Source organism: Eriocheir sinensis, unplaced genomic scaffold (assembly GCF_024679095.1).
Source record: "Eriocheir sinensis breed Jianghai 21 unplaced genomic scaffold, ASM2467909v1 Scaffold810, whole genome shotgun sequence".
In the NCBI taxonomy this organism is placed as follows: domain Eukaryota; kingdom Metazoa; phylum Arthropoda; class Malacostraca; order Decapoda; family Varunidae; genus Eriocheir; species Eriocheir sinensis.
Window position 1 is genome coordinate 25,338 of NW_026112177.1, and position 27,163 is coordinate 52,500.

The 27,163-nt window shown below is 42.9% G+C and overlaps 1 protein-coding gene across 4 annotated transcripts in view; it reads right to left on the reverse strand.

Moving 5' to 3' along the window:
- LOC126994514 (tripartite motif-containing protein 2-like) overlaps nucleotides 1-27,163 on the reverse strand; it is a 130,923-nt gene that overhangs the window by 14,662 nt on the left and 89,098 nt on the right. For 3 of the 4 annotated variants that reach the window (XM_050853827.1, XM_050853826.1, XM_050853828.1), the window contains one exon: nucleotides 11,190-11,369. In XM_050853827.1, the coding sequence (XP_050709784.1) occupies nucleotides 11,190-11,369 (180 nt within the window). Of the gene's footprint in view, nucleotides 1-10,384; nucleotides 10,603-11,189; nucleotides 11,370-27,163 lie in introns of those variants that run through there. The other variant, XM_050853829.1, reaches the window with a different exon arrangement.

The following is a 27,163-nucleotide window of genomic DNA, read 5'->3' on the forward strand; positions in this document are numbered from 1 at the left end:
TGCAAGATGGCGCCACTATAAACACTCGCCTGCGCCAGAACGGGCTGGGCCGACCATCAGGCCCCACCTGGAAGAAGCCTTGGGCCGACCATCAGGCCCCACCGGGAAGAAGCCTTGGGCCGACCATCAGGCCCCACCGGGAAGATGCCTACCGGCGCAATAGGCAACAACGTAAAAAAAAAAAAAAAAAAAAAAAAAAAAAACTCGAGGATCGCGAAACTTGGGGTATTAAAAACACTGATAAAGCGCTAATCTGTTCCGACCCGTGTTTTTTTTTTTTTATTATTATTTTTTACATGTGGGCTATGGCGCCAGTAGACTATCCATCTGGACCTGATGGTCGGCCCTGAGGCTGTCATGGCGAAGGCAACTGTATATAGTGGCGCCATTATAATTGGCTCATGCTGCCCCCCAGAGCTCACTTTTTCCTCCTTTACTCCCTTGTTATCTCAAAATACGTAACTTGGAAAAAGGAAGCAAACAGGAAGAAAGAACGGGTCGTTTAAAAGCCACAGATGAAGCCTTATGATTGGCTGACCTCTGAAAACACGCTTGTGATTCGCTGGGAGTCTGATGACGTCATTGCTGGCGCTCACCCGGTCAGCAGCCTCACTGCCTTAAGAGGAAATGAAAGAGAATTAATCCTCTTCTAAACCTCTCAATCCTCTTTTAAACCTCTTAATCCTCTTCTAAACCTCTTAATCCTCTTCCATTTCCTCTTAAGAGGTTTAGAAAAGGATTAAGAGGAAATGGAAGAGGATTAAGAGGTTTAGAAGAGGATTAATTCTCATCCATTTCCTCTTAACCCTTTCCATACTGTGACGCCGATGTCGGCGTCACCATATTGAAAGGTTAAGGCAGTGTCATACTGACTGTTTTCTAACCGTTGTGGCTACTGGCAACGCCTGTGCACCCATCCTGGAGCGAGTTGTCGGTTGTCCGTAACCTGGTGTCACACTGGGCTTTTTTCTTCCCACCGCGTTGGCGGCAGCTTGGGCAACCGGCAAATCCAACTTTTCCGGGTTTGCGTATCCACATCCACAACATAAACATAGCACTTGCCCTGTATCAACATGGCGTCATCTACTAAAGTAAGTGCTCTCACTACTTGTGCTGTCATTACCCAAGTTATGGACTTGTTGCTGCAGTTAAATGGAAGGAAGAAGCTGTTGTGGGTGTGGCATGTCTGGTTCCTCCATGCCAGTACCCATTGTCACCACTGCGCGTGAGCGGCCAACCCACCCATTTAGACTCCGACCACATAAACACGTGGATCGAGTAACAACACACACACACACACACACACACACACACACACACACACACACACACACCAGACTCATCATGAACCATGGCAGATGTTTCTCACAAACAAAAATGGCTTTGCCATTTCCTAGAGTGTGTTAGAACTTATTTGGTGAGTGGTTCATACAAACCAAACATACCCAATGGCAAGAAGAGAGCAGTGTTAAAGACGACTGCTCTCTTCTTGCCAAGAGCTAGGTTTGGTTCATGTGAGCCACTCACCAAATACGTTCTAACACACTCAAGAAATGGTGAAGTCGTTTCTGTTTGTCAGAAACATCTGCAATGGTTCCTAATGAGTCTGGTGTGTGTGTATTTACCTAGTTGTATTTACCTAGTTGCAGTTTTACAGGGCCTGGGCTTACGCTCGTGTGGTCCCGTCTCCGTATCTATAATTATCCAACTTTTCCTTGAAACTTTGCACATTCTTCGCTAATACTATTTCTTCACTTAATCTGTTCCAAACCTCTATATTTCTTTGTGGGAAGCTATAGGAACCACAGGCACGCCACACCCACAACTGTTTCTTTCTTCCATTTAACTGCAGCAACAAGTCCACAACTTGGGTAATGGCAATACAAGCCGCAACAGCCCTTACTTTAGCAGACGACGCCATGTTGATACAGAGTAAGTGCTTTGTTCATGTTGTGGATGTGGATACGGGCAACCAACCTTGGCCGTGTGTGACGCACACCAGGAAAAGGTGGAGTTGCCGGTTGCCCTAGCTGGCACTAACTCGGTGGGAAGAAAAAAAAGCCCTGTGTGACACCAGCTTACGGATAACCGTGAACTCGCTCCCAGTTGGGTGTACAGGCATTGCCCGTAGCCCCAACTGTTGGATGAAAATGGCCATTGGGACACAACCTTAAGGCAGTGAAGCCGCTGATAGGGGGAGCATCGGCGATGATGTCATCGGACTCCCAGCAAATCACAAGAGTGTTTTCAGAACTGTCAGACAATCGTAAGGCAGCCGCCTTCAACTGCGACTTCAAAATGACCCGTTCTCTCTTCCCATTTTCTCTCTCTCTCTCTCTCTCTCTCTCTCTCTCTCTCTCTCTCTTTTGCCACAGCCACAATGTTTGGAGGAAAACGTCCAGTGTGATACTACCTTTCAAGGTAGCGTGCGTGACACCGATGGTAAGTAGACGTGACCCGTACGTGTCAAAGCAGCGCAAAACTCAGGGTGATAATGCACGAAAGTCGGGATGGCAAGAATTTAGGACAAACCGCGAAACTCGTGGATCACGAAACTCGAGAGGGTACTGTATTAAATGATTTCAGAAAGTATTTACCCAAGTGACAGAATTTGAAAAGAGAAATGAGGAGAGAAGTGTCAAGAGAATGGAAAACATGAAAGTGGAGAGAGAGGAGATACTGGGGCTATTGGTCCAGATGAAATATCAGGCCAAGTACTGAAAGAGTGATGTGAACAGTTAACCCCTTCGCTACGGCCAGGTTGAGGCACGGTTCACGCCATATCCAGGAATGCCACGTGCGCCAATTGTGAATCGTCCCCACTGAAAATACCTAGATTTTAACCATGAAACTAAGCATCTTCATCATGTATTATATACCAGCATAAGGGTAATTAAATGGCCCACAAACACAAACATAAATTCACTGATGATTTTGAGGTGGATACATAAACTTACAAGAAATATGCAGTACTGTATTGATTATTTATTCATTGACTTTTACTCCCTTATTTTAGCACTGATGGGTAGATAGGCTTGTGAGGGAGAAGTGCAGGATAGGAAAGGAGTGTGGAGTGGAAAATACAACATCACACAAGTGAAGGGTATTATCTCCTTGCACTGGATTGACATGGAGAGCCTATTTCTTCTACCAATATTTTTGTCAGTTGTTTGTTTGTGGGTATTTACCTTTTTACCTATTTGTCTTTGCCTATTTGTAGTAAACAGGGCCTGAGCTCAAGCTCAGATAGTCCTGTCTCTAAATCTATACTTGTCCAGCATCTCCTTCATTTTATGGACACTGCCCACTTCAAAAATGTCATTGTTTAGTCCATTCCATGTATCCACACTCCTGTGAGGAAAACTGAACTTCTTTATGTCTTTCAGACAAGTCCCCTTTCTCAATTTCATACTGTGTCCTCTTAGTTGCCTCCTCCCTTCCATCTCGATTAAATCATTTCTATCTAACTATTCCACTTGTATTCCTGTACAACGCTATCAGGTCTCCTCTCTCTCTTCTTTCTTTGAGTGTTGGTAAGCCCAGTTCCTTCAATCTAGTCTCGTATGACAGATTTGATAGTTCTGGTTCTGGTTGCAATCCTTTATATCCTTTCAAGTTTCCTTATGTCCTTTTCTTGTGTGGTGACCAGACAACTGCTGCATACTTTAACCTTGGTCTAATCAATATAGTTTTTATTTTCTTCATCTTGTCCCCTTCTAAGTAGTGAAATGACACTCTAATATTTTGCAGCAGTCTGTTTCTTTCTCCGAATATCTTGTTTATGTGTTTCTCAGGTGTCAGTGTATCTTGTATTGTAATTCCTAAGTCTTTTTCTTCCTTCACTGTGTCAATGATTGTCCCTCCCATCTTATACGCTCTACACGGTCTATTTTTACGCTTTCCCATTTTCATTGTGTGACATTTCTATTCATTAAACTCTATTTCCCATTCTTTACTCTATTCATGTATCTCATTTAAATCTTCCTGCCGCTTATTACAATCATCCCCATCTCTTATTTTTCTAAGCAGTTTGGCGTCATCTGCAAACATACTCATGTAGCTCTATACTTTTTCAGGCATATCATTTACGTTAATATATAAAAACATTAATGGCGCTATGACTGATCCCTGTGGCACTCCACTATAGTGGCCTTTCTCCAATCCGATTTTTTTTATTTCAACATGTTTCTCATTTCTCTGTTTGCCAGGTAATTTTTCATCCATTCTGTCATTTCTCTCCCTAATCCTCCTCCTCTGTCTTCCAGTTTCCACAACAATCTTTTATGTGGAACTTTATCGAATGCCTTTTTTAGGTAAAAAAAAAAAAGCAGTCTGCCCATCTGTTTCTCTCCTGCACTATATCTATTACTCTTGAGTAAAAACATATTAGATTTGTGACACAAGATTTACCTTGTCTGAGTCCAAATTGACTTTCACTTAATATCTTCTGTCTTTCCAGATGGTCCACCCACTGTCTTTTAATTATCTTCTCGCACAGCTTGCACATGATGCTTGTTGGAGAAACCAGTCTATAGTTCAGAGGCTCTTTATGTTTCCGCTCTTACATAATGGGACCACATGTGAAGTCTTCAATTGCACTGGGACTTCCCCGGTCTTGATTGAACAACTTATAATATCATGAATTGATTCTATTAAAGTTTTTATTCATTTGCACAACAAATGAGGCCTCAAAACACTCAAATGAACTAAGAAATATTCAAACAGATGAAAAAACACCACCAAAACATTCAGTCTGGGTAGAAGGTGGCTGAGTAGTCATCATGTGGGTGCGGCGTCCAGGAGGACCCGGGTTCATGTCCTGTGCAAAGCTACAAGATGACAATTTCCAGTCATTTCCGAGTGACCTAAGGTTACCCACATGCTGTTATGATGAAACTCTCTAAAGAGGAGCACCTTTTTTTTTCACATCTCCGTCTGTAGCGCCGGTAGGCTTTCTTCAGGGGCCTGGTGGTCGGCCCAAGCCCGTTATGGCGCAGGCAATTTTTATAGTGGCGCCAGTTATGCTTGGCTCATGCTGCCCCCCGGAACTCATTCTTGATTAACTTGGACGGTTTCTTCTAGAGTCCGGGTTAATGGGTGGTCTTCTGGACAGCATGTGGGTAGTCTTAGGCCACTCGGCGGTGACTGAAAAATCTCAGGTGGGAGCGTGGGGATTTGAACCAATGTTTACCATGGCGCAGTGAATGTGGGGCCAGCACACTAACCACTCAACCACCACCTACCCAAATGGGGCCAGACATGGGCCAGGCAAGATGGCATCACTATAAAACACTTGCCTGCAGTACTAACAGGGTTTGGTCTACCCCAATACCCAGCAAGAAAGCCTACTGGCGCTGTAAAGGTAAAGGTGGGTGCATACACTATGGCTGCGCGTGGCTGCAGTGCTCATCTCCCATCTGTTGGCCCTTTGAGGCTGTGGTTGGTAAGAACCAGTTACCCTGGGACACTGGCCGGTGTGATATCCGGGATTGCCGCAGTTTACCTTCTCCAGGTTTCCTCTCGTACCCATTTATTGACCAACCCGAAACAGAGAATGAACAGCTGGGTGAGCTGCATGGTGACAGCCCGGGCCGGGATTCAAACCTGGGAGTGGAGTAGAAGCCAGACACGCTGATCACTAGACCACTATAGGTCAAATGTTAAAAAATAAAAGCCAGCTCTTAACCCTTACATTACGGCGATCGTTTATATGTGCGCTGCCACACACCCCACCCGTACGGGGATCGTATATATAATCATCACACTCTACGCTCCCTACGTTTCAAATATACCGCCAGTTCTTGACTCAGAAGAATGGTGGAGGCATATGGCATCCGTACACACTCTCATTTGTCTCCAGTGCTCGGCCAACCGAGGGCCACAGATCATTTCCCACTTTTGTTCAGAATACATCTGGCATGTCACATGACGCGTCAAGCAGTTCCTCCGTTCCGGGCGGGAGAGCGCGGGCGAATCAAGGTGACAGTGACTCTGATGACTTCTATGTTAGTGACATTGACAGTGATACTAGTGATAGTGACTGGCTATCTGATTTTGGAGACATTAGTCAACGAAGCAGTGATAGTGATACACCGCCTGCCTCGCAGCCTCTCCCTCCCCCTGCCCCGAGTTTTTCATGACGGAGGCGTGGCCGTATTTCCTCACGATCTAGGATTACTGCATCAAGAGGGCGCTCCTCTCACTGGGTTGACAAGGAATGCCTATTTCTCTCAGCTGTGTGTGTGTGTGTGTGTGTGTGTACGTACATAATGTGTTAGTGCAGATATACATATATTGTATGTCATAAAATGGAAAATTTTGACTCAGTCATGGAGAGAGAGAGAGAGAGAGAGAGAGAGAGAGAGAGAGAGAGAGAGAGATAATAAACTAGTGCGTGTTATCTATTTTGAGAGAGAGAGAGAGAGAGAGAGAGAGAGAGAGAGAGAGAGAGAGAGAGAGAGAGAGAGAGAGAGAGAGTGGACATAAACAAGTGTGTCTTATCACTTTTGAGAGAGAGAGAGAGAGAGAGAGAGAGAGAGAGAATGGGCGCATCACTAACATTTTTTGTCTTTTTTTGTGCTTTAGCATCTTTACTTTTTACTTATCTTTATTCATCTTTTTTTTGGGGGGGAGTATACTTGGGCGGGGGCATACGGGTGTTTTTCTTCATCTTTATTTTTTTGGCGGGTGGGCACTTGTTCGGAGGCACCCGGTGTGGCGGCATGTCCAATATCAGTTTCAATTTGCCGCCTTTGATTACATAGCGACCAGCAACCAGGTGCCTTCGGACCATCTCATTAGCTCCTGTACTTCACCCATGGCTGAGAAACAAATAAAAAAAAAAGAAAGCCAACAACGATAAAATTTGTTTAGTATTACATGTTTTGTGGAGCAGGAGAGCTGAGAAACATCTTACCGGCAGGGAAGCAATGCTGGGACTGCCTTGTCAAGCTGTCAACACTGCTACGAGTAACGAACGCATATTCTGGTTGTAACTTGTTGATCTCTCTCTCTCTCTCTCTCTCTCTCTCTCTCTCTCTCTCTCTCTCTCATAATAATGCTATACTTGCATTAGGTACAAGGAAATAACACACACACACACACACACACACACAGACACACATAAACAAACAAACGATTACGTTAGGCTTCAGTCCTCGTGTCCTGTCGCATGTGTCTGGTCAGGAGCGAGAGAGAGAGAGAGAGAGAGAGAGAGAGAGAGAGTGTGTGTGTGTGTGTGGGGGGGGGGGGTGCTTCCATGCGACGCGTCACAGCCACGAGAAAATGTGCAGTATTTTCGGCTGTCATAACTTTTTTATTATTATTAGGAGAGAAGTTTTATTACACCGAAGAAAGACACCATTTCCACCTCTTTTAAATGTCTAAATTTTCCCCGTGCACAGCATCCAGAGAAATATTTCGCCACCCGTAGCCTACTCTAAGCGTTAAATATATTGCTATTTATTATTCCCCTGACTTGTGCAGGTACAGTACGGTCTCCAAGTTTGCGAGTTTCAAGTTTGCAATTCACCGAGTTTGCTTTGCGATAGGGACATCCCAATTTTTCTTTTTATTGAAAACTGAAATTGCGATATGACCCGAACCCGCCATGAGAAAGTGGTGGTTTTCGCTCTAGTTAACGGGGTGAAGGGGGTCATGACGTCAGGGCGCACTCATTATCAGTCTCATTATCCAGCTTTATTTTAAAATGTACAGTAAACCTTCAGTTATCTGGGTGCACCGTATCCGACCTCGCCCTTATCTGGGAGTTTTCAAAAATACTACAAACCTTACCACAAACTTTCAACACCTCTCGCTTCCTCTGAAGCCACCACTACCCCAATGGCCAGTTTCACGTGGAAAACTATAGCAGCAATCACCACCACTGGTTACGATCAAAACAAACAAAGTGACTGTGAAAGCGGCCCTTAGAGACTCAAGGCTACTGCTTTGAGGAGCAAACAAACATGGCGGAGACTGCAACAGTGGCAGAGGGGTAACGGGTATAAAGTCTGTACGGGCGTACCGCCGGGAACAGCAACAAACGGACCTTCCAAGGGCCCAGTAAACACTCAAATTAATTAATAATATACTGGATGTGTATGGATATACTAGTTTAAATATGCTCCCCCACCCGAAACCCTCTGCGAGCTATTTTACGGCTGCGGCAGCCGCCAGAGGAGGCTACGTTTTCATGAAAATTATCCCCTATTTTCAACAATAAATAGTCCTTAAATTGGATTTTGAAAGCACGAGGGCTCAGAGGACAGTGACAGTGATTATGTATTTGCTATCATGTGTGTACAAATAAGGGCAAAAATGATGAAAATTATGAAAAATTGGGCAATTGTGATGAGATGTCGACGGGTTTCAATTCTTCCCATAAGAATAATGGTTCAAAGTTTGCGATTTCAACGTTTGCAACCCGCAACGTCAACCTATTTATTGCAAACTTGGAGATCATACTGTACTTGTTTTATTGTGTGTAAACAAGGTGAAAAAAGAGTATTGGTGCACGGACAAAGCTGATGATCACACGTGAACAATACGCTAAATGTGGTACTACATTGCATAGTTATGTCAGAAGTCGGTGATACCATAAAAAGGGCTGCAACACTCACTATAATTTAAGGCGAGAGTCCAAGTAGGGACGGTGTTGCCATATCTCTGGTAAATATACATGAATCACTCTGATTTTTATGATATGAAGTATTGACAACATGTAGATCAATTTTAGACATTCAGCCCCATTCTAGCCCCCAACCATGCCAGCCCCCAACAGCCCCTTCCGAAACTTACGAGTGTTATTCTGGTGTTATTATTGGCCCCACAACTCTCATTTTTTTTATGGCAAAGACACGTTATGATGTGCATTGTTTCTCCGTCGTTACATTTTCTTATTTTCAATTTTTTTTTGGGGGGGGGGAATTTTTTTCGCTTTTTTTGACCAAGAAAATATTAATACAAAATGACAGCTCACATATATATATAAAAAAAAAAAAAAACAGCGACAGACATCAGATGAAAAAAACATTCTTCTGCCTTTTAGTTTTTGTTTCATTGAAATCAAGCTAAAACTGGCTCCAAAATAGATTTTAGAAGGGGAATAAGTTACATTTTGAGATACGGGCTGACAAAGTTTATCGATCGATCTCACACCTGTTATAACACACTTGGAAGTGTTTCCAGGTATACTATGTGTTGTTTTATGATTATCTACAATCTGATAATATGATCAGATGTATTTCTAAGCATATCAGGCGCCTATAGTGCATTCAGTTGAAGCTTGCAGCTGGAGCCTAGCGAGAGGTTTGTAAGCTGCTCTGTGATTGGCTGCCACTCCTCTCACTCACTTATCACTGACACACTCTTTGATGCGACACACCTCTGTATTTTTGCTCTAACTCATCTCATATGCAAGATCAGTCATTTTGGTTGGTACCATTATACTCAGCAATGATTGTAGATCTCACATATGTTTGTCAATTATCTATAAACCAAAAATTAAAGAAATTACGGAGTGGCGAAGTGAAAGATGGAGTCATAAATGTTTATACCCCATTTTATTCTTCGTTGATTATTTCATGGAACTGCTAAACGACAGTTCAGAAAAATGGTGGCATCTGATGGAGAAAGTTATCCTGAACACGATGGTGTTGTTATATTTTAGATAAAGTGGAAACGAAGGGAGTTCGGCAGCTTTTTATAACAAGATGTAGCTTTGTCTCGGCAGCAGGGCGCTCGGCGTAACGGCCGCGGCGTCGGGGTGACTGGACAGGCAGCGGCAGGTAGACTGCGGTTCAGCGCATAAATCTTGTCATTAAATGGTGTATATCTTCCTTATTTTCCATTTTAACATAACTCTGATAGTGTCATCGTCTTCAGGAAACATTTATCTATCACATGACATGATTGATAATAACATTAGCTTTTTAATTCCATGACATAACTAACACAGAATGAAGAGTGGTATAAACATTTACAACCCAGTATTTCACTTTTACTCGCAAGTTTCCACTTTATCTAAAATATGACAACACCATCGTGTTCAGGATAACTTTCTCCATCAGATGCCACCATTTTTTTGAACTGTCGTTTAGCAGTTCCATGAAATAATCAACGAAGAATAAAATGGGGTATAAACATTCATGACTCCATCTTTCACTTCGCCACTCCGTAATTTCTTTAATTTTTGGTTTATAGGTAATTCACAAACATATGTGAGATCTACAATCATTGCTGAGTATAATGGTACCAACCAAAATGACTGATCTTGCATATGAGATGAGTTAGAGCAAAAATACAGAGGTGTGTCGCATCAAAGAGTGTGTCAGTGATAAGTGAGTGAGAGGAGCGGCAGCCAATCACAGAGCAGCTTACAAACCTCTCGCTAGGCTCCAGGTGCAAGCTTCAACTGAACGCACTATAGTCCCCCCCTGCCCTTCCTAAAGGCATGGTATTATCTCGTCAAGCGAGAGGTATCAGAGTTGCAGGAGCATGAGGCGGTGGTGGTGTCAGGTTCAACACGCTGTCTTTTTGCGTCCTTGCTCTTCTTCCAGGCATCCCTCCTCTGCTTGATCTTTTCAGACACCCGTCCTATGGCTGACAGCAGGCAAAAAGCAGGATACAGTGGGTAAATAATGTGCGGTGTAGGGGTATCAAGTATCGGCGAGTGAAAGGCGGGCGGCATCCCTTTCAGCTACACAGGCACTGATTTCATTATGAACAGTACCCAGCCATCAGCCCGGGCTCTCACACTCACCCAGGGTTGCCAGACTTTCCTAGGAATCAAGATGTATGCTATCTTTGCTGGATTTTCTTATATAAACGTTTTAGTATGACCTTCTACAAATAACAAAACATCTGTCGAGTGAGTATGGGGAGGGGGGGGAACCACTTATAACTAAGGAACCATGAGGAATTTTACTTAAAACCTTCGGAAGCATACTCATAAAGGGTTTGCCATGACCCAAGAACAATTTCAGATTTTTATTTTTTTCAATTTTTTTTTTTTTTTGGCCTGCTACCCGGATGCTCGCCTTAAATATATTGGTCAGTGCACTTTGCAGTCATGCCTACCAACCCTTCATTCAGATTGGCAATACATATTAATACTAAAAGCTCTCCCCTACAGGGTGGGGGTGGCAGGGGCAGGCCCAGCTGGGAGAGTATGACAGACAGACACTCACCTGCACGATGGCAGCACCAAGGGGAAGGGGCATGTTCTGTGGGACATGCAGGAACACTCGGCAGCCAGAGATGCTCATTCTGAAGTACTTCTTGACATTGTTGACACTTTGAAAGGCGAACGCCTTGCCATCCGCCAGCAGTCTCTTGGCGGGCAGTATCAGCTTGCGGAGATCCCCAACCTGTGGGGAAAGAGGTGACTGGTAGAGGGAAGAACAGTGCTGTGCAGGGAGTGTGCAGACCGACAACAACCGTTACTACTACAACTACTACCACAACTGTTACTATTATTACTGCCACAATAGTGTACCCTCGCTTTAACGAACCAATTGGAGGGAAGGGAGTGACGTTATATTGGAAAATTCACTGTCTCATCAGCTCACTATGTGCTGACTTTCAATTATTAATTTACCATTGCTGTCAGTTGAGAGTTCAATCCCATTTCTGATACTTTTTATGTTTTTCACCATAAAGGAAGCCGCTCAAGGGAAAAATTAAATAAAAACAAAAAAGTCCACTAGCACTGGTCCTATATAAGAAAGTAGAGCAGCATAGTAGCCAAAAGAGAGGTTGATTTTGACCTTGACTGAGGTAATACAGACGAAGGAAGACTCTCATTTATTTCATTGTCTTCTTCCCACAATTCGTTAATTTTTGCCTTTTCTTCTTCATTTAGGTCCTTCCTGATCCATACATCTTTGTATTCCTCCTGTCTTGAAAGTTTTCAAGTTCCCGCAAGCACCTCCTCTGCAGCCACTTGTGATCTGAACCTTACCTTGAGAGGTCACTGTCCTCTCTACATGTTTGCCAATCCTCGTCACTTAGTCTATTTCAGCCTCCAAACTACAACCCTCATCCTGAACCTCCCTCACCAGGTCGACAGCTACCTGCTTTTTGTTTCTCTCTATCAAGTCATATTGGAAGGACATTCTCCTTCAGCTCAAAGACAACCACGCTCTTCTTTTTAATGACGTCCCTTACCAGCCCATATTTCTGCATTTTTTATTTTTTTATTACAACGAAGGAGGCAGCTCAAGGGCACAAAAAACAACAACAATAAAAAAAAAAGCCCGCTAATTGCTGCTCCCATAAAAGAATCAGAAGAGGCGGCCAAAAGCAAGGTCAAACTCGGGAGGAGAGGTGTCCTGATACCCTCCTCTTGAAAGAGTTCAGGTCGTAGGCAGGAGGAAATACAGATGAAGGAAGATTGTTCCAGAGTTTACCAGCGTGAGGGATGAAAGAGTGAAGATGCTGGTTAACTCTTGCATAAGGGGTTTGGACAGTATAGGGATGAGCATGAGTAGAAAGTCGTGTGCAGCGGGGCCGCGTGAGGGGGGGAGGCATGCAGTTAGCAAGTTCAGAAGAGCAGTCAGCGTGGAAATATCGATAGAAGATAGAAAGAGAGGCAACATTGCTGCGGAATTTAAGAGGTAGAAGACTATCAGTAGGAGGAGGAGAGCTGATGAGACGAAGAGCCTTAGCCTCCACTCTGTCCAAAAGAGCTGTGTGGGTGGAGCCCCCCCACACGTGAGATGCATACTCCATTCGAGGGCGGACAAGGCACCTGTATTTGGATAGCAACTGCGCGGGAGAGAAGAACTGGCGGAGACGATACAGAACGCCCAACCTCGAGGAAGCTGATTGAGCAAGAGAGGAGATATGAAGTTTCCAGTTGAGATTTTGAGTTAAGGATAGACCGAGGATGTTTAGTGTTGAAGAAGGTGACAGCCGAGTGTTGTCAAAGAATAGGGGATAGGTGTTTGGAAGATTGTGTCGAGTTGATAGGTGGAGAAATTGAGTTTTCGAGGCATTGAAGGACACAAGGTTCCTTCTGCCCCAATCGGAAATGATAGCAAGGTCTGAGGTTAAGCGTTCTGCAGCCTCCAGTCTGGAGTTGTGTACTTCTTGTTGAGAGGGTCTTCTATTGAAAGAAGTTGAATAATGCAGAGTGGAGTCGTCGGCGTATGAGTGGACAGGACAGTTTGTTATGGAAAGAAGATCATTGATGAATAACAGGAAGAGAGTGGGTGATAGGACAGAGCCCTGTGGAACACCACTGTTGATAGGTTTACGGGAAGAGCAGTGACCGTCTACCACCGCAGAGATAGAAAGGCCGGAAAGGAAACTGGAGATAAAGGAACAGAGAGAAGGATAGAATCCGAAAGAGGGCAGTTTAGAAAGCAAAGACTTGTGCCAGACTCTATCGAAGGCTTTCGATATGTCTAGTGCAACAGAGAAAGTTTCACTGAAACGGCTAAGAGAGGATGACCAAGAGTCAGTTAAGAGAGCAAGAAGATCACCAGTAGAACGCCCCTTGCGGAACCCATACTGGCGATCAGATAGAAGGTTGTAAAGGTGCTTTTGAATCTTCCAGTTAAGGATTGATTCAAAAGCTTTAGATAGACATGAAAGTAAAGCTATTGGGCGGTAGTTTGAGGGATTGGAGCGGTCATCCTTCTTAGGCACAGGCTGTACAAAGGCATACTTCCAGCAGGAAGGAAAGATAGATGTTGATAGGCAGAGACGAAAGAGTTTGACCAGGCAGGGTATCAACACAGCAGCACAGTTTTTAAGGACAATAGGAGGCACTCCATCAGGTCCATAAGCCTTCCGAGAGTTGAGGCCAGAGAGGGCATAGAAAACATCATTAGGAAGAATCTTAATAACAGGCATAAAGGAGTCAGAGGGGGGATGAGTAGGAGGAATATGCCCAGAATCGTCCAAGGTTTATCACCTGGACCACTGAGACCTTTGCTTCTTCCTTGATTTCTTGCTCTACAATCTCCTTGAAACTTACTTTCTCCTCTTCTTGCTCTTTCTTCCACTGATTTTGCTTTTCATTTAATCCCTTAACACACTCCATATTTACTTCCACCTTTTCCTCATAATTCTTTGTCATCAGCTCGTACTTACTGAACTTGTACTTCAGTTCTTTGTTTTCTTCCTCCACCAATCTTTGCCTTCCTACATTCTCTCCTCTTTTCAAGCCAGGTCGTGAACCATTTTCTCCCTCAGCAATTGTAGTGCGGCGACTATGCCTGATGAACGAGCCTCCCATAACCCACTTAGCCAGGGGGGTACTTCTTTGACCGACTTCGTAAGGAGTGGCTCTCCCGTCACGCTGGTCGCGGATTCAATCCCAGGCAGCCGGGGAATACCCTCTCCTTGTTGTGATTAATTTCTCGTGTGTTTTAATACACGCAGAGGACGTGTGGGACCGAGAGAGTAATAGAAAAAGAGAGTAGAAAATTTTGTCATTAAAGTGGTGGCATAGCGGTGGGCATCCTCTCCTGCAGTTCTGTTGAGTTTCCCCGAAGAGGTAACAGGTAGGATGGCCCATGCTCCGAGGGTAATAGAAAATGGGAAGTGTTGGAGTTATGTCTCTACATGCACCAAAATGGGTCACAGTCTAAAGGGCTCAACACACAGAAATTAATCTACATAGAGGGGAAAGTCATGTAGTGCAGCGACTATGCCTGATGAACGAGCCTCCCATAACCCACTTAGCCAGGGGGGTACTTCTTTGGCCAACTCGGTAAGGAGTGGCTCTCCTGTCAGGCTGGTTGCGGGTTCAATCCCAGGCAGTCGGGGAATACCCTCTCCTTGTTGTGATTAATTTCTCGGGTGTTTCAATACATGCAGAGGACATGTGGGACCGAGAGAGTAATAGAAAAAGATAGTAGAAAATCTCGTCATTAAAGTAGTTTTGTTAGCTATGTCCAGGACTCTATACAGGTAATTCTCGATTTACGCGAGTATTGCGTCCTTGCAGAGGTCGCGTAAATCAAAAACAATGTAAATCAAACAAGAGGTAGATTTCTGTCGAAAAATAAATACCGTATTTTGCGGCGTATAACGCGCACCCCAAACTTTAAGACAGCAATTTTGAAAAAAAAAATGTTCTTGAAATGCTCCGAAATATGTACGGGTTAAAGAACATTGACAATGTACAGTTTCCCGAAATTTATATATTTTTGGTGTAATCTTTACTGCTTGAATTGACAAGTGTCCTTGAGTAAGGCAGTGAAAATGGCGGCTGGGCTGGTGTTGTGAGAAATACATCCCCGTAAACATACTGATGATGCACAGCTTCTGATATCATAATAAGCACATTATTCCCACCATCACTCGTAGGTTATGACAGACAACTAGGCAAGACACAATTCACACGGTTCTGGTGACATGCGGCATGCAGCTGTTTGTTGTTTGGGTGTGGTTGTGTGGTTTTCAAACATTCCAAATGGCGGCTGGGCTGGTGTTGCGAGAAATATCTCCTCGTACATACTGATTATGTACAGCTTCTGAGATCATAATTAGCTTATTATTCTCACCATCACTTGTAGGTTATGACAGACAACTAGGCAAGACACAATTCACATGGTTCTGGTGACACACGGCATGCAGCTGTTTGTTGTGTGGGTGTGGTTGTGTGGTTTGTAAAGAATGCAAATGGCGGCCAGGCTGGTATTGCGCGAAATAACTCCTCGTGCAAGACTCATGATGTACAGTTTCTGATATCATATTTACCCCATTATTCTCACTGATATTAATAATTAATAATGAACACATGGATATTTTTTTCCAATATAATTTTTTAATGTAGCTTGTACTGCTCCTTAGTCATACAATCGTAAGCCAGTTGTGACATCAAGATCAAGATCATACAAATGGCGCCCGACGGAAAAACGGGATAACAGCAAGGCATGGGCGATCCTCCACCGATTTAATTTTTGTATAGTAGTTATTTGATCGCCCTGTATTCTACGGTAACATATTATAACACAGCCATGGACTATGAAGGATCATTAACAATAATAAAGGTAAGTTTGTATTTGTTATTGGATAAGACGAAAAACAGACCTGTAAAAACATTCCAAAGAAGAAAAAAATCATTAAAAATTTGTACATTCGGCGTATAATGCGCAGGGCTAAACTTTCAGGCATTTTTTATATGAAAAAGGTGCACGTTATACACCGGAGAATACTATTCACTTCATTCAGTGGAGAGAGAGAGAGAGAGAGAGAGAGAGAGAGAGAGAGAGAGAGAGAGAGAGAGAGAGAGAGAGAGAGAGAGAGAGAGAGAGAGAGAGAGAGAGAGAGAGAATATCCATATCACCGAGAGATCCACTCAGGCACTCAGTCTCAGCCTCACTCGTCTGAGAAAGAAATGAGGGACACTATGAGCGACTGGCTAGTATTGGTACCGGTACCGAGCAGTCTGGTACCGGCATAGCTGGGCGTTATCGCGATAAGTTATCGCGATACTTTATTGCTGATAACAAAATCGGGTTATCGGCCATCCGCTACTTACTTAAATATATATCGGTATCTTCATTACTTTTGTAACGAAACTAGCGATAATCGCTACTTTTTTCCGCCTCTCAGAAAAAAAACGTTCTCTCCTCCCTACTGTGCATGCGTGGCCCGGGCACCCGGTGTTGTATGAAAAAACTTCGGGGTATGAAATATCGTCGGTGAAGAGATTTCATACTTAAATCATCAATATTAAAACATTAGGTTATTTTTTTTTATGTTAGATTAAAAAATCAAAGAAACTTTGCCCCAAAAATTATTATTCACTGCCTCAAGTTTGATATTCCATATTCGTTTGTGAGCATGCCATGGTATTGAAGGCACCCGGTGTTGTGTTATTTGGTGTCCCATCGTCAAAAGCTGGCGCTTTTGTTTACAAACACTGGTCTCTCATGAACTGCGCATGTTCAGACCAGTAAGCGTAGCCCTGTACAGTCTCGCAAAGCTTTTTAACACATTAAGAGTTGCTGGAAGGCTGAATCAGACATGCAGGACCACCATCCTCGCTGTTTCTAGAACAACACTCTAGCTGTACATATAAATACAACTCGTACAAAGTGTCGTTCTAGAAACAGCGAGAATGGTGGTAGTGGTACTGTTTGTCTGATTCAGCCTTCCAGCAACTCTTAATTACGGTTAAAAAAGCTTTGTGCGAGTGTACAGGTCTACGCTTGCCGGTCTGAGCATGCGCAGTTCACGAGAGACCAGTGTTTGTAATCACAAGCGCTAGCTTTTGATGGTGGGGACAACACCGGTTCAGGCGTTCTTAGTATTACCGTCCATAGGTACGTGTCAACGTGTGGTTTTCAGGTTTTGTAAGTTTTCTAAAATACAAATAATGAAAATTTGAATTCATCTTTGTTTTTTATTTGAGATATCAATATAGTATTGTTTTCGCCTATTGGACTTATCGCTAGCTAGTATTGGAATTATGGATTTATATCGGGTATCGGTTATCGGTTATCGCCTATATTTGTGTCTTCAGTTAACGAATATCGGTTATCACTGATAAGGTTTTCCATTATCAGTTATCGGTTATCGGGAATAAGGTTTTCTGTTATCGTGCCCAGCTATGGGTACCGGTACCGTACCGTATAGCTGGTACCGTTAGTACTGGTACTGGTACTGTTACTGCCCACCCCTATCGTTGAGTAGCGTGGCAGCGTGGGTACTGTATTGTTGTTCAAGTGGCGCACGGGAAGAACTGAGCTCAGCTGTGTGGCCGCGGCGCCGTGTGAGTCCAGTTGCGTGAGACATGGTGGCAACTCCATAAAATATCGCGTATAAGTGGAAAAAACGTGTAAATCAAACATTATTTGGATTTTGGACCCCGCGTTATTTAAAAAACGCGGAAAACAAACTCGCGTAAATCGAGTTACCTGTATACATATATTTTATGAAATGATCGGTGATGAGTATGCCCTACTGGTGATTGGAATGATGAGTTGTAATCAGTATTGTAAAGTAACTCAGTAAAAGCTCGCTACCATTACCAACAGTATGAGTTGTCAATAGCATTGTTGATTAACTTCAGTAAGCTTGCTACCATTACCAACAGAATGATGAATTGTAAATAATATTGTTACTTAACTTCCATAACCTCGCTATCATTATATACCAACATAATGTGAATAAACCTCATAATAATTTAACCTTTGTGTTGCGTAACCCTAACAACCAGGAATCACACTTCTAGTAAGATAGTAAAAACATAGGATCGAAGCTGAAGGCAACACACTAGTGGCATAAGCGGTGGGATACTCATCATTATTTGCCTAAGTGCTTCTAATCACAGACCATGTGGAAATAGCTTTAATAGGCCATAACCAAATTCAAAAACAGCTCAACTTTTAAGTGAGAATTTTTAAGGCTATTCCCGAGTGAAGAGTGAGTATGCAAATGCAGATTTTTATTACTAAAAGTTTAAAAATATTAATCATTATTATTCTTAGATTAAAATTTATTTACTAGACTTACATACTCATATACTTTGTTTTACTAAAATTACCGGTCGGGCGAAAACTCTTGAATAGGCCTCCTATTACTACATGTTAAATACGGTTTTAAGAAATCTGGCCATTATAAATATGTAGAATTTAAGTTAGAAATAGGATAGGTTACTTAAGGAAAGAAGCCGCCTTCCACTTAGAGGCTGACATTCATTTTTTTTCAGATCGATATGAAATTTGGTATGTAAATGTCTTAGTAGGTTAACTATACAATGTCCAAGTATCACTGAGATCCGATCATTAGGTGACGAGAAATAAATTATGATGTGCTCAGTAAATGCCAATAAATACTGTCGGCATTAATCAAAATTACTCGGGGTTTTTTCTTCTTAATGTCCCTTGAATCAGTCTGTGTAATCCAGATACATGTAGCTTTAATTCTGAAGATTTAGATTTTCATTTTCACATTGCATATTAAAAAAAAGACATCTACAAAATCATAATGACAAAACTTTAGCTTTTTTTTGGAAAAAAAATTCTACCGAGATTTACATACATTTTTTCGAAAATCTAAATCAACAGAAAAATTCTCATTTCTTTCCTCTTTCTAAACATACCTTTATGTCTGCAGTCAGTTAAAAACCTGACACCATAATTTTGCCCTAAAGGTCAAAAACCTTACTTTTGAGATATGAGCCATTTTCTTCCGAGTAGTGCATATCATCATATTTACAGGCTTTATGTGGCATAATTGTACATATATTGGGATAATAACAGCAATTAAAGGTAATTCAATGTTTATTTTAGTGTTTAGGCTTTATGGTACCTGGTCCCCTCCTGTGTGGAGGATATTACTCATTCGCAGGTGAGGACACGTGACAGTGACAGTTGAGTCAAAACAGTTACGAGTCAGCTGAAGTGTCTTTCTCTCGCAGCATTTTGTGCATACTGTTGAAATAAGGCTTTCCAGTTGTTTGCGACTAAGTATAAGTCTTTCTTCGTCTTCGTCAGGAGGAGGAAACTCCTTATTGAACAGCTGGAATCGCAAAGATGTCCGTGTTACTTCTGGTGCTACGGTAGTCACTTATGATGGTGGAGGTGAATGCTGGGAGGTTGAGGGTACTGGGTGAGGCAGTGATGATGACTCAGGTCGTGAGGTGGTGGCTGGCTGGGGAGTGGGAGATAAGGCTAGCTCACCCGAAGCTACGTTCTCTTCCCTTCTCCTGCTCCTCCTCCTCTCAGTCATCTTCATAACTTTTTCTAGGTGCGTTTTCCTGAGCTTAGATGGGCGACCCATAGCTTCAAATCCTCTGAAATTCAGGAACAGCTTCGCAAAACGAGAAAGACGCTTATGAGCTGAGCGTGTGACATCACTTCTCAAGGAGTCAGAGAGGACACTACAGTCACAACCCTGACTCACTCCTACTACTCTCTCGCTCTATCGATGTTGCCATATGATAGCTAAAAGGGTAAAAGCACTAAAAATGACCCCAAAAAAAGCAGAAAAACGCTTCAATATCATCAAAATCATAAGCAATAGCAATAACACGTGGCTTGAAGTGCGTGGGGCATTTAAATAATGGTAAACATAGGCGATTTAAAAATAAGGAATAATGGTATCAACTTGCAGTTTTCACAGAAGATGCCAGACATTTCGAGGGTGATTATGATGTTAATAACTCAATATTGACCTGTGGGTCGAAAAATATTTTTTTTAGGCGTCTTCTCCCCTTAAAAAGGATCCATTATATTGCAACTGTCGGTTGAAGCAGTTTCTAAACATGGGTTTGGAAGTGATAATTTTCGTTTGCTAAATGAAGTATTTAAATTTGACCTCGTGTAATATTTCTTGGAAAAATTATCTCTCCATTTTCATACACGTTTAACTGAAGTCTATTAATCACCAGTAAATGTTCCATATTGGAGCAACTTGAAAGTAGTCGTCTGTCACTATGTAGAACAAGGTCCAACTAGACAATGATTCAAGAACTATAGAAGCCCTGGCAGGAATTACCATCAGTAGGGAAACCGTTGTAAAAAGAGGTCTATCTGACCGACCTGTTTGCGGGAGGTCAGGAATACCGATGTGTTCACCCTCATCAGTCATTATAGTCGATTCGTAAAATTCCACCCCCTTAAATCTAAGCACACACAACAAGTGGTGGAGGCTCTAGGACAGTATGTGACTGACTACGGGATGCCCGAGAAGGTATCAACTTGGACAACAGGGGCGAGTTCACATCGAATGCCTTCCCAACTTTCTGCCGGCAACACCTCAAAACACTTTAGTCCCCTACCACCTATCGTCCCGCTGGAAATGCCGTCATGGAGAGGATGCCTTGCACACTCAAGTCTCTCCTGGCTGTGCTGTGCCAGGGTCATCTTTTACGGTGGCCATGACTTCCCCAGACGAGTTAGGAGTGACGATCCAGTGAGACATGGAGTGTTTAGAATGTTTGTAAGGCTAGTGGTAACCCTGTGGTGCACTAACACACCTGGCAGAGATGCAAGTACTAGTTGGAAGGTTTTTGTGATATGGTAGCCACTTTATTTCGCAGAAATTGGCTGCAACTAACAGTCAACACAGGTAGCGCCGCGGTGGGCCGACTTCAGGATGTGGCGAGCTCTCGTATCCCCACCTTAGGAGACCTGACAAAATGAAAGGTTAGAATGAATGAGGAAGTGATAGTAGACTAGAGTGAGAGGAATGGGTGACTGAGGTGCCGAATCTTGCCATCGAGAGTACCAGGGGAGTTAAGGTTAAGTCCCCACATTGCCGGCGGATCAGGAGGTTGGCTGGGGTGGAACTGCCTATCACTAATCTTGGTGTCATGTCTCAAAGGAACATTGTGGAGTAGTGACCGGATTGTGGTCACTGTTTAGGGATAATGAGCTCCGTCCAGAGTAATGTTGAGTGCCAGGGGTTACTACAGTCAGGGAAGAGAGCTAACTCCCCTACGGGGGAAAGGCAGAGTGAACCTTGGATTGTGAAGGAAGGATTTGAGGGGTGAAAAATTCTTGAGGGGCGAAAATGTTGTGTAATGTGGGGAAAACTGAGAAATCAATAACCTGTAATAACTGCAGTGTGTTGCTTGTGAATCAGGTGGTTACGAACTGCAAGACAGACAGACAACCAGATGTGGAGCTGGTGGCATGACTACATCTCAGCCGAAGGTGCCGAATGATCCTTAGTTAGTTTTTTTCACGGAGGAGGGACATGCAGAATTTTTCACCTGTATTAAGTGAGAGAGAACCAGTTGCTTCAGAACTCCTTCTGAACTGGTGGAACAGGCCAATTGTATGTTAACTAAACCACCGATAAATGCGTTCTCTAGCCTCCGGCTAGCCCGCGGGCAGTGGGAGGGGAGGTGAGAAGCCAACAGTGTGAACGAGTCTCCCTCACACACCGCCTCAACCTCGCCCCACAGGTACGTTGAACCCAGCTCCTAGGGACCAAGCTTGTTAGTGTGTTATCTTGATACAATGTTAATGTTACTTATAAGAGTTGAATTGACACACACCACCTCAACCTCACCCCACAGGTTCCCTAGCATACTGACTGAGCTGGTACCTCATTTCTTGTGTGTCATTATAGAGCACGTATGTGAACATCCCCCTTTGTGTGGGCTTATGATCACCCCCTTGGTACCTTAACCCCACACGAATACCTTGCCCCGATGATCATCTTTGGGAACACATATTGGTGGTTGAAGGTAGATATTTTCTTGTATAATTATGCACCATTTAAACTTGATTAAGGTAGTTTTGTTAGCTATGTCCAGGACTCTATATACATATATTTTATGAAATGATTGGTGATGAGTATGCCCTACTGGTGATTGGAATGATGAGTTGTAATCAGTATTGTAAAGTAACTCTGTAAAAGCTCGCTACCATTACCAACAGTATGAGTTGTCAATAGCATTGTTAATTAACTTCAGTAAGCTTGCTACCATTACCAACAGAATGATGAATTGTAAATAATATTGTTACTTAACTTCCATAACCTCGCTACCATTATATACCAACATAATGTGAATAAACCTCATAATAATTTAACCTTTGTGTTGCGTAACCCTAACAACCAGGAATCACACTTCTAGTAAGATAGTAAAAACAGAGGATCGAAGCTGAAGGCAACACACAATATCTTCCTGAACGCCATCCTAATGGGAATTGCACTCTCATCCTCACAGGAGCCAGAAAACTCCCTTGTGACATTGCCCGCTTCAACAATGTCTTTGCTAAGTCCATTCCATGTATCCACACTCCTATGAGGAAAACTGTACTTCTTTATGTCTTTCAAACAAGTCCACTTTCTCAATTTTTTGCTGTGTCCTTTTAGTTGCCTTCTCCCTTCTGTCTTGATCAAATAATTTCTGTCCAACATTTCCATTCCACTTGTATTCCTGTACAACACTATCAGGTCTCCTCTTTCTCTTCTTTCTTCCACTGGCCCAGTTCCTCCAATCTAGTCTCGTATAACAGGTTTAACAGTTCTGGTACCATTTTCATCACAGTCCTTTGAATCCTTTCAAGTTTCCTTATAATAATAATAATAATAATAATAATAATAATAACAATAATAATAATTTTATTTCGCACATCGGCATATATAAAGAACAGGACAAGTAAATGAATGAGAACAAAATCGAGATACATAATTGTACACTCAAATAGATGACAGCTTAATGATTATATATGCGTGTGCATGGCACACTTATGCACAATCTACACGTACAGAAGGCCCAGCCACTCCTGCCGCATAGATCCACATACATTGGCCGAGCTCTGTCTGATGGAGGTGATGATGGAGTTCCCAGATTGTTCCACTCTACTCCTCATACTGTACGCGGTGTGGCGACGCAGCACAGCCAGACAGTTCATCCCGTGCTCGGTAAAGGCCAAGGATGAGCTAGTCCATCTAGGACGCCCCAGAAGCCGTTTGAGGATGTCATTATGATAGACCCTAAGACGGTTCATGGAGGCAGCCCTATACCGCGACCACAACAAGTTGCAGTAGAGAGAGTATAGCAGTGGCTCCTGAATAACTCCAACTCCACCTCCGTGCTGCAGAAGGAGAATTTCCTCAGCAGCATGTTGCCGAAGACTGTGAGGTTGGTGGTCTGCTTCTTGATGTCATCATCATCAGTCCGTTCCCTGTTGATGACATGGCCCAGGTATGTGAATCTATCCACAAATGCAAGTGTACTCCCACTTAGCCACACTGATGTCTGGTAGGCCACCCTGGAATGTGGCGGCATGTTCTTCTTGTGAGGTGACCAAACAACAGCCACATACTCTAGCCTTGGTCTAATCAAGGTTGGTATTATTTTCTTCATCATGTCACCATCCAAGAAGTGAAATGCCATTCTAATATTTTGCAGCAGTCTGTATGTTTCTCCGAAAATCTTGTTTATGTGCTTCTCAGGTGTCAGTGTATCTTGTATTGTGATTCCTATGTCTCTTCTTCTTTCACTGTGTCAATGATTGTCCCTCCCATCCTATACACTCCACCTGGTCAATATTTACTTTTTCCATTTTCTTTGTGACATTTCTTTAATTTCCTTAAACTCCATTTCCCACTGTTTACTCCATTCATGTATCTCATTTAACTATTCCTGCAGTTTGTTACAATCATCCTCATCTCTTTATTTTTCTAAGCAGTTTGGCACCATCTGTAAAACATACTCATATAACTTTTTACTTTCTCTGGCATATCATTTACCGTATTTTGCGGCGTATAATGCACACCCTTTTCACTTAAAAATATCAGAAAGTTATCCCTGTGCGGTATATGCCTAAGGTATAAATTATTGTTTTTTTTTCTTCGGTCTGCCTTTTTCCGCTGTGATTTTGAAGTTTACGTGGGATGTTATGGTTCAGCATGACTCCTAAGCTGCCACAAAAGTCCTCTGTGCCATTCTCAGAGTTTCTGTGACTGCAACAATGGCAGGAGAGTTTTTCGTATCTTCCACTTTTGATTCTGCGCCAGAGTATCCACAGCCAGTGACCATGAGTCCTCATAAGCCTCCTCTTGCTCCCAAAAGAGCTCTCAGTGTGTGTGCAATTGGGAGAGCTGAAACTGACTTTTCCAAACTTCAAAAGTGGTGTAAGTGGTGAAGACAGTGACATCAACAACATTGAACTCCAACCCTTCGTCTTATCAGGAAGGATGATCCCCGTTATTGTGAAACCTTAGTTTGGTGGCCATCCTGTAGATCAATCTTATTACGGTGATGATGGAAGTGATACTCAGGCCCCTGAGGCCACCCTTCAGGGTTATCAAGGTGAGAACATGAGGGAAATGAAGGGATTTGTAGCGGGGGCGAGTGTGTGGAGGGGGAGGGCGGCAGCCAACCACAACCTACGCAGCGCTGCCAACACTGGCTTGCTCTGACCTAAAAGTTATTGCACTTCATCACATCACGACGGAAACACCACATGACACAAAGACTTTGGATCTGGGGCAGACTGAAGAGGAAGGTTGGATTAGGCGAATGTTCATAAATTTAAAGCTACTGGCTTAGGTAGAGCCATGGAATTGATAATGGAAAGTGACCAATTTTCAGGCAAATGTCAGAACATTGCTGTACGAGGAAAACCGATTTCACAGTACCCTTCCACCCTTTAAGCACGGTTCACATGGGCAGTTTCCTCTGTGCCGGCATCTTGTGTTCCCGTTTCCTCAGCAGCTTTTTCCTGTTGCTGGGCCACTTGTTCACACGATACTGGAGTTTGTTCCTGTGACCGGCAGCACACCTTGTGGCCAGTCTCGCACAAGCTAGTGTTTACAAACACCACCTGTGACCACTAGGTCCACAGCTGAGTTTTGATGTGTTTTCTTGTTTTTTGACATGTCTGATGTAATTTTCGGCCTCCTATCAATATAGTAACTTGTGTTCATGAATAAGCCAGGCATATGTTGGTGGGGTATTGAGTACTAAATTATAATATAATATAATCGTTTTCCATCCACCAAAAGCGATTGTTCTGGTTGTTTATATTTATGTAGAGTAAAAAAACATGGGCTAGAGTATATTCGGTGTTTTTGGACTCCATTACTGTCAGGTCATTGTTGGCTCTTTTATGCGGTGCATTTGGCCTTTTAGGCTCATCTCTCGGATCCCAGAGGCATCTCTGCTCTTCTATCAACTCGCACAGGGATTTCACTACACTTTTAGGCCACACCAACTCGTCAGACATTATGATGACTGCAATTTTGAAGTGAGAAGGCCACAAGAGTTTCCCACAACAAGAGAAAGATGATCGTCTTCATGGAACCACGGGAAAGCGGGCATTTGTTTACCGCAGGGGTACCAATACTCAGTTTCCAGGCAACTTTGGGCCTCAACATAGTGAAACTGTTCATCAGTCTTATATAACCGTAAATATTTCTGAGCATTTTAAGCACTGAATTTTTTTGTTTAATTGTTGTCTTAAAGTTTAGGGTGCGTGGTATATGCCGGAGTGTGTTTACGCTGCAAAATACAGTATGCAGTATATATAATGAACATATTATTGGCACAAACACTGATCCCTGTGGCACTCCAACTATGGCGTTCAACCACTCAGGAAGAGTGAAAACGGACGTTAAACGAAATGATGATGATGATGACTCCACTTGTGACTGTTCTCCATACCAATTTTGGTTCTCATTTCTCTGTTTGCCAGGTAATTTTTCTTCCATTGTCATTTTTTTCCCCATCCCTCCTCTATTTTCTAATTTCCACAGCAGTCTCTTGTGTGGAACTTTATTGAATGCTTTTTTTACGTCCAAAAATATGCAGTCCACCCATCTGTCTCTCTCCTGCACTATATCTATTACTCTTCAGTAAAAACACGTTAGATTTGTGACACAAGATTTACCTTGTCTGAGTCCATATTGACTTTCATTCAGTGTCCTCTCTTTCCAGATGGTCCACCCACTGTCTTTTAAAGAGGGCGACTACGGGGTATTTTTTGACGAATATATTTAAAATCGGACGAGTACATGTTTTTCACTCAGCGTGGCCGGGAAACCCTAAATTACCATGTGGTGAGGTTCATTTTCATAAAATTAAAACCCCTCCCCCCTGGGGGGGCTTTTGCGTCATAGTCGAACATGTGCGTCATAAGACGCTTATGTCAACATATGCGGTATCATTCGTATATACGTAAAAAATGCATTAGAATATTTTATTTCTTCATAAATTTTGTCATCTGTCATCCTCTCTTCTTCGCGCAGAGAGGCAGGGGAGAAAGAGAGCCACCACCGCGCCAGTGCCAAGCGAGACACAGACGGGAAGAGTATGTCATACTTTTCTCTCCTCTTCAGCAAAAAAAAACGTCCTTACAAATGGTGTACAAGCGCAAGGCAACCAGAAAAAGTGTCACCAACATCAAGAGGGCTTATTAAGCGGCCAAACCTCAGAAAACAAGCAAGAGAGTGGCGTAGAAGCAAGGCACTCCCTCAAGGCACTCCCGTGGCACTCGCGCTATGTGGGAGTGCCGCGGGCCCAGATGCCTGATCATTCTCCAGTAAGTCAACAAGGTATACACAATAATATGTGAAAATTTCATGCCAATCAAATAAATGCAAATGGCAGAACAGAAATGAAATGGAAAAAAATCTTTAGGAGCCAATATCTCGAAAATTTGTTTTTTAAACTTAAAATAATTTCACAAAATCGGTAAAAAGTATGATCGACTATTGTTAGGTATCAGTTAAAACT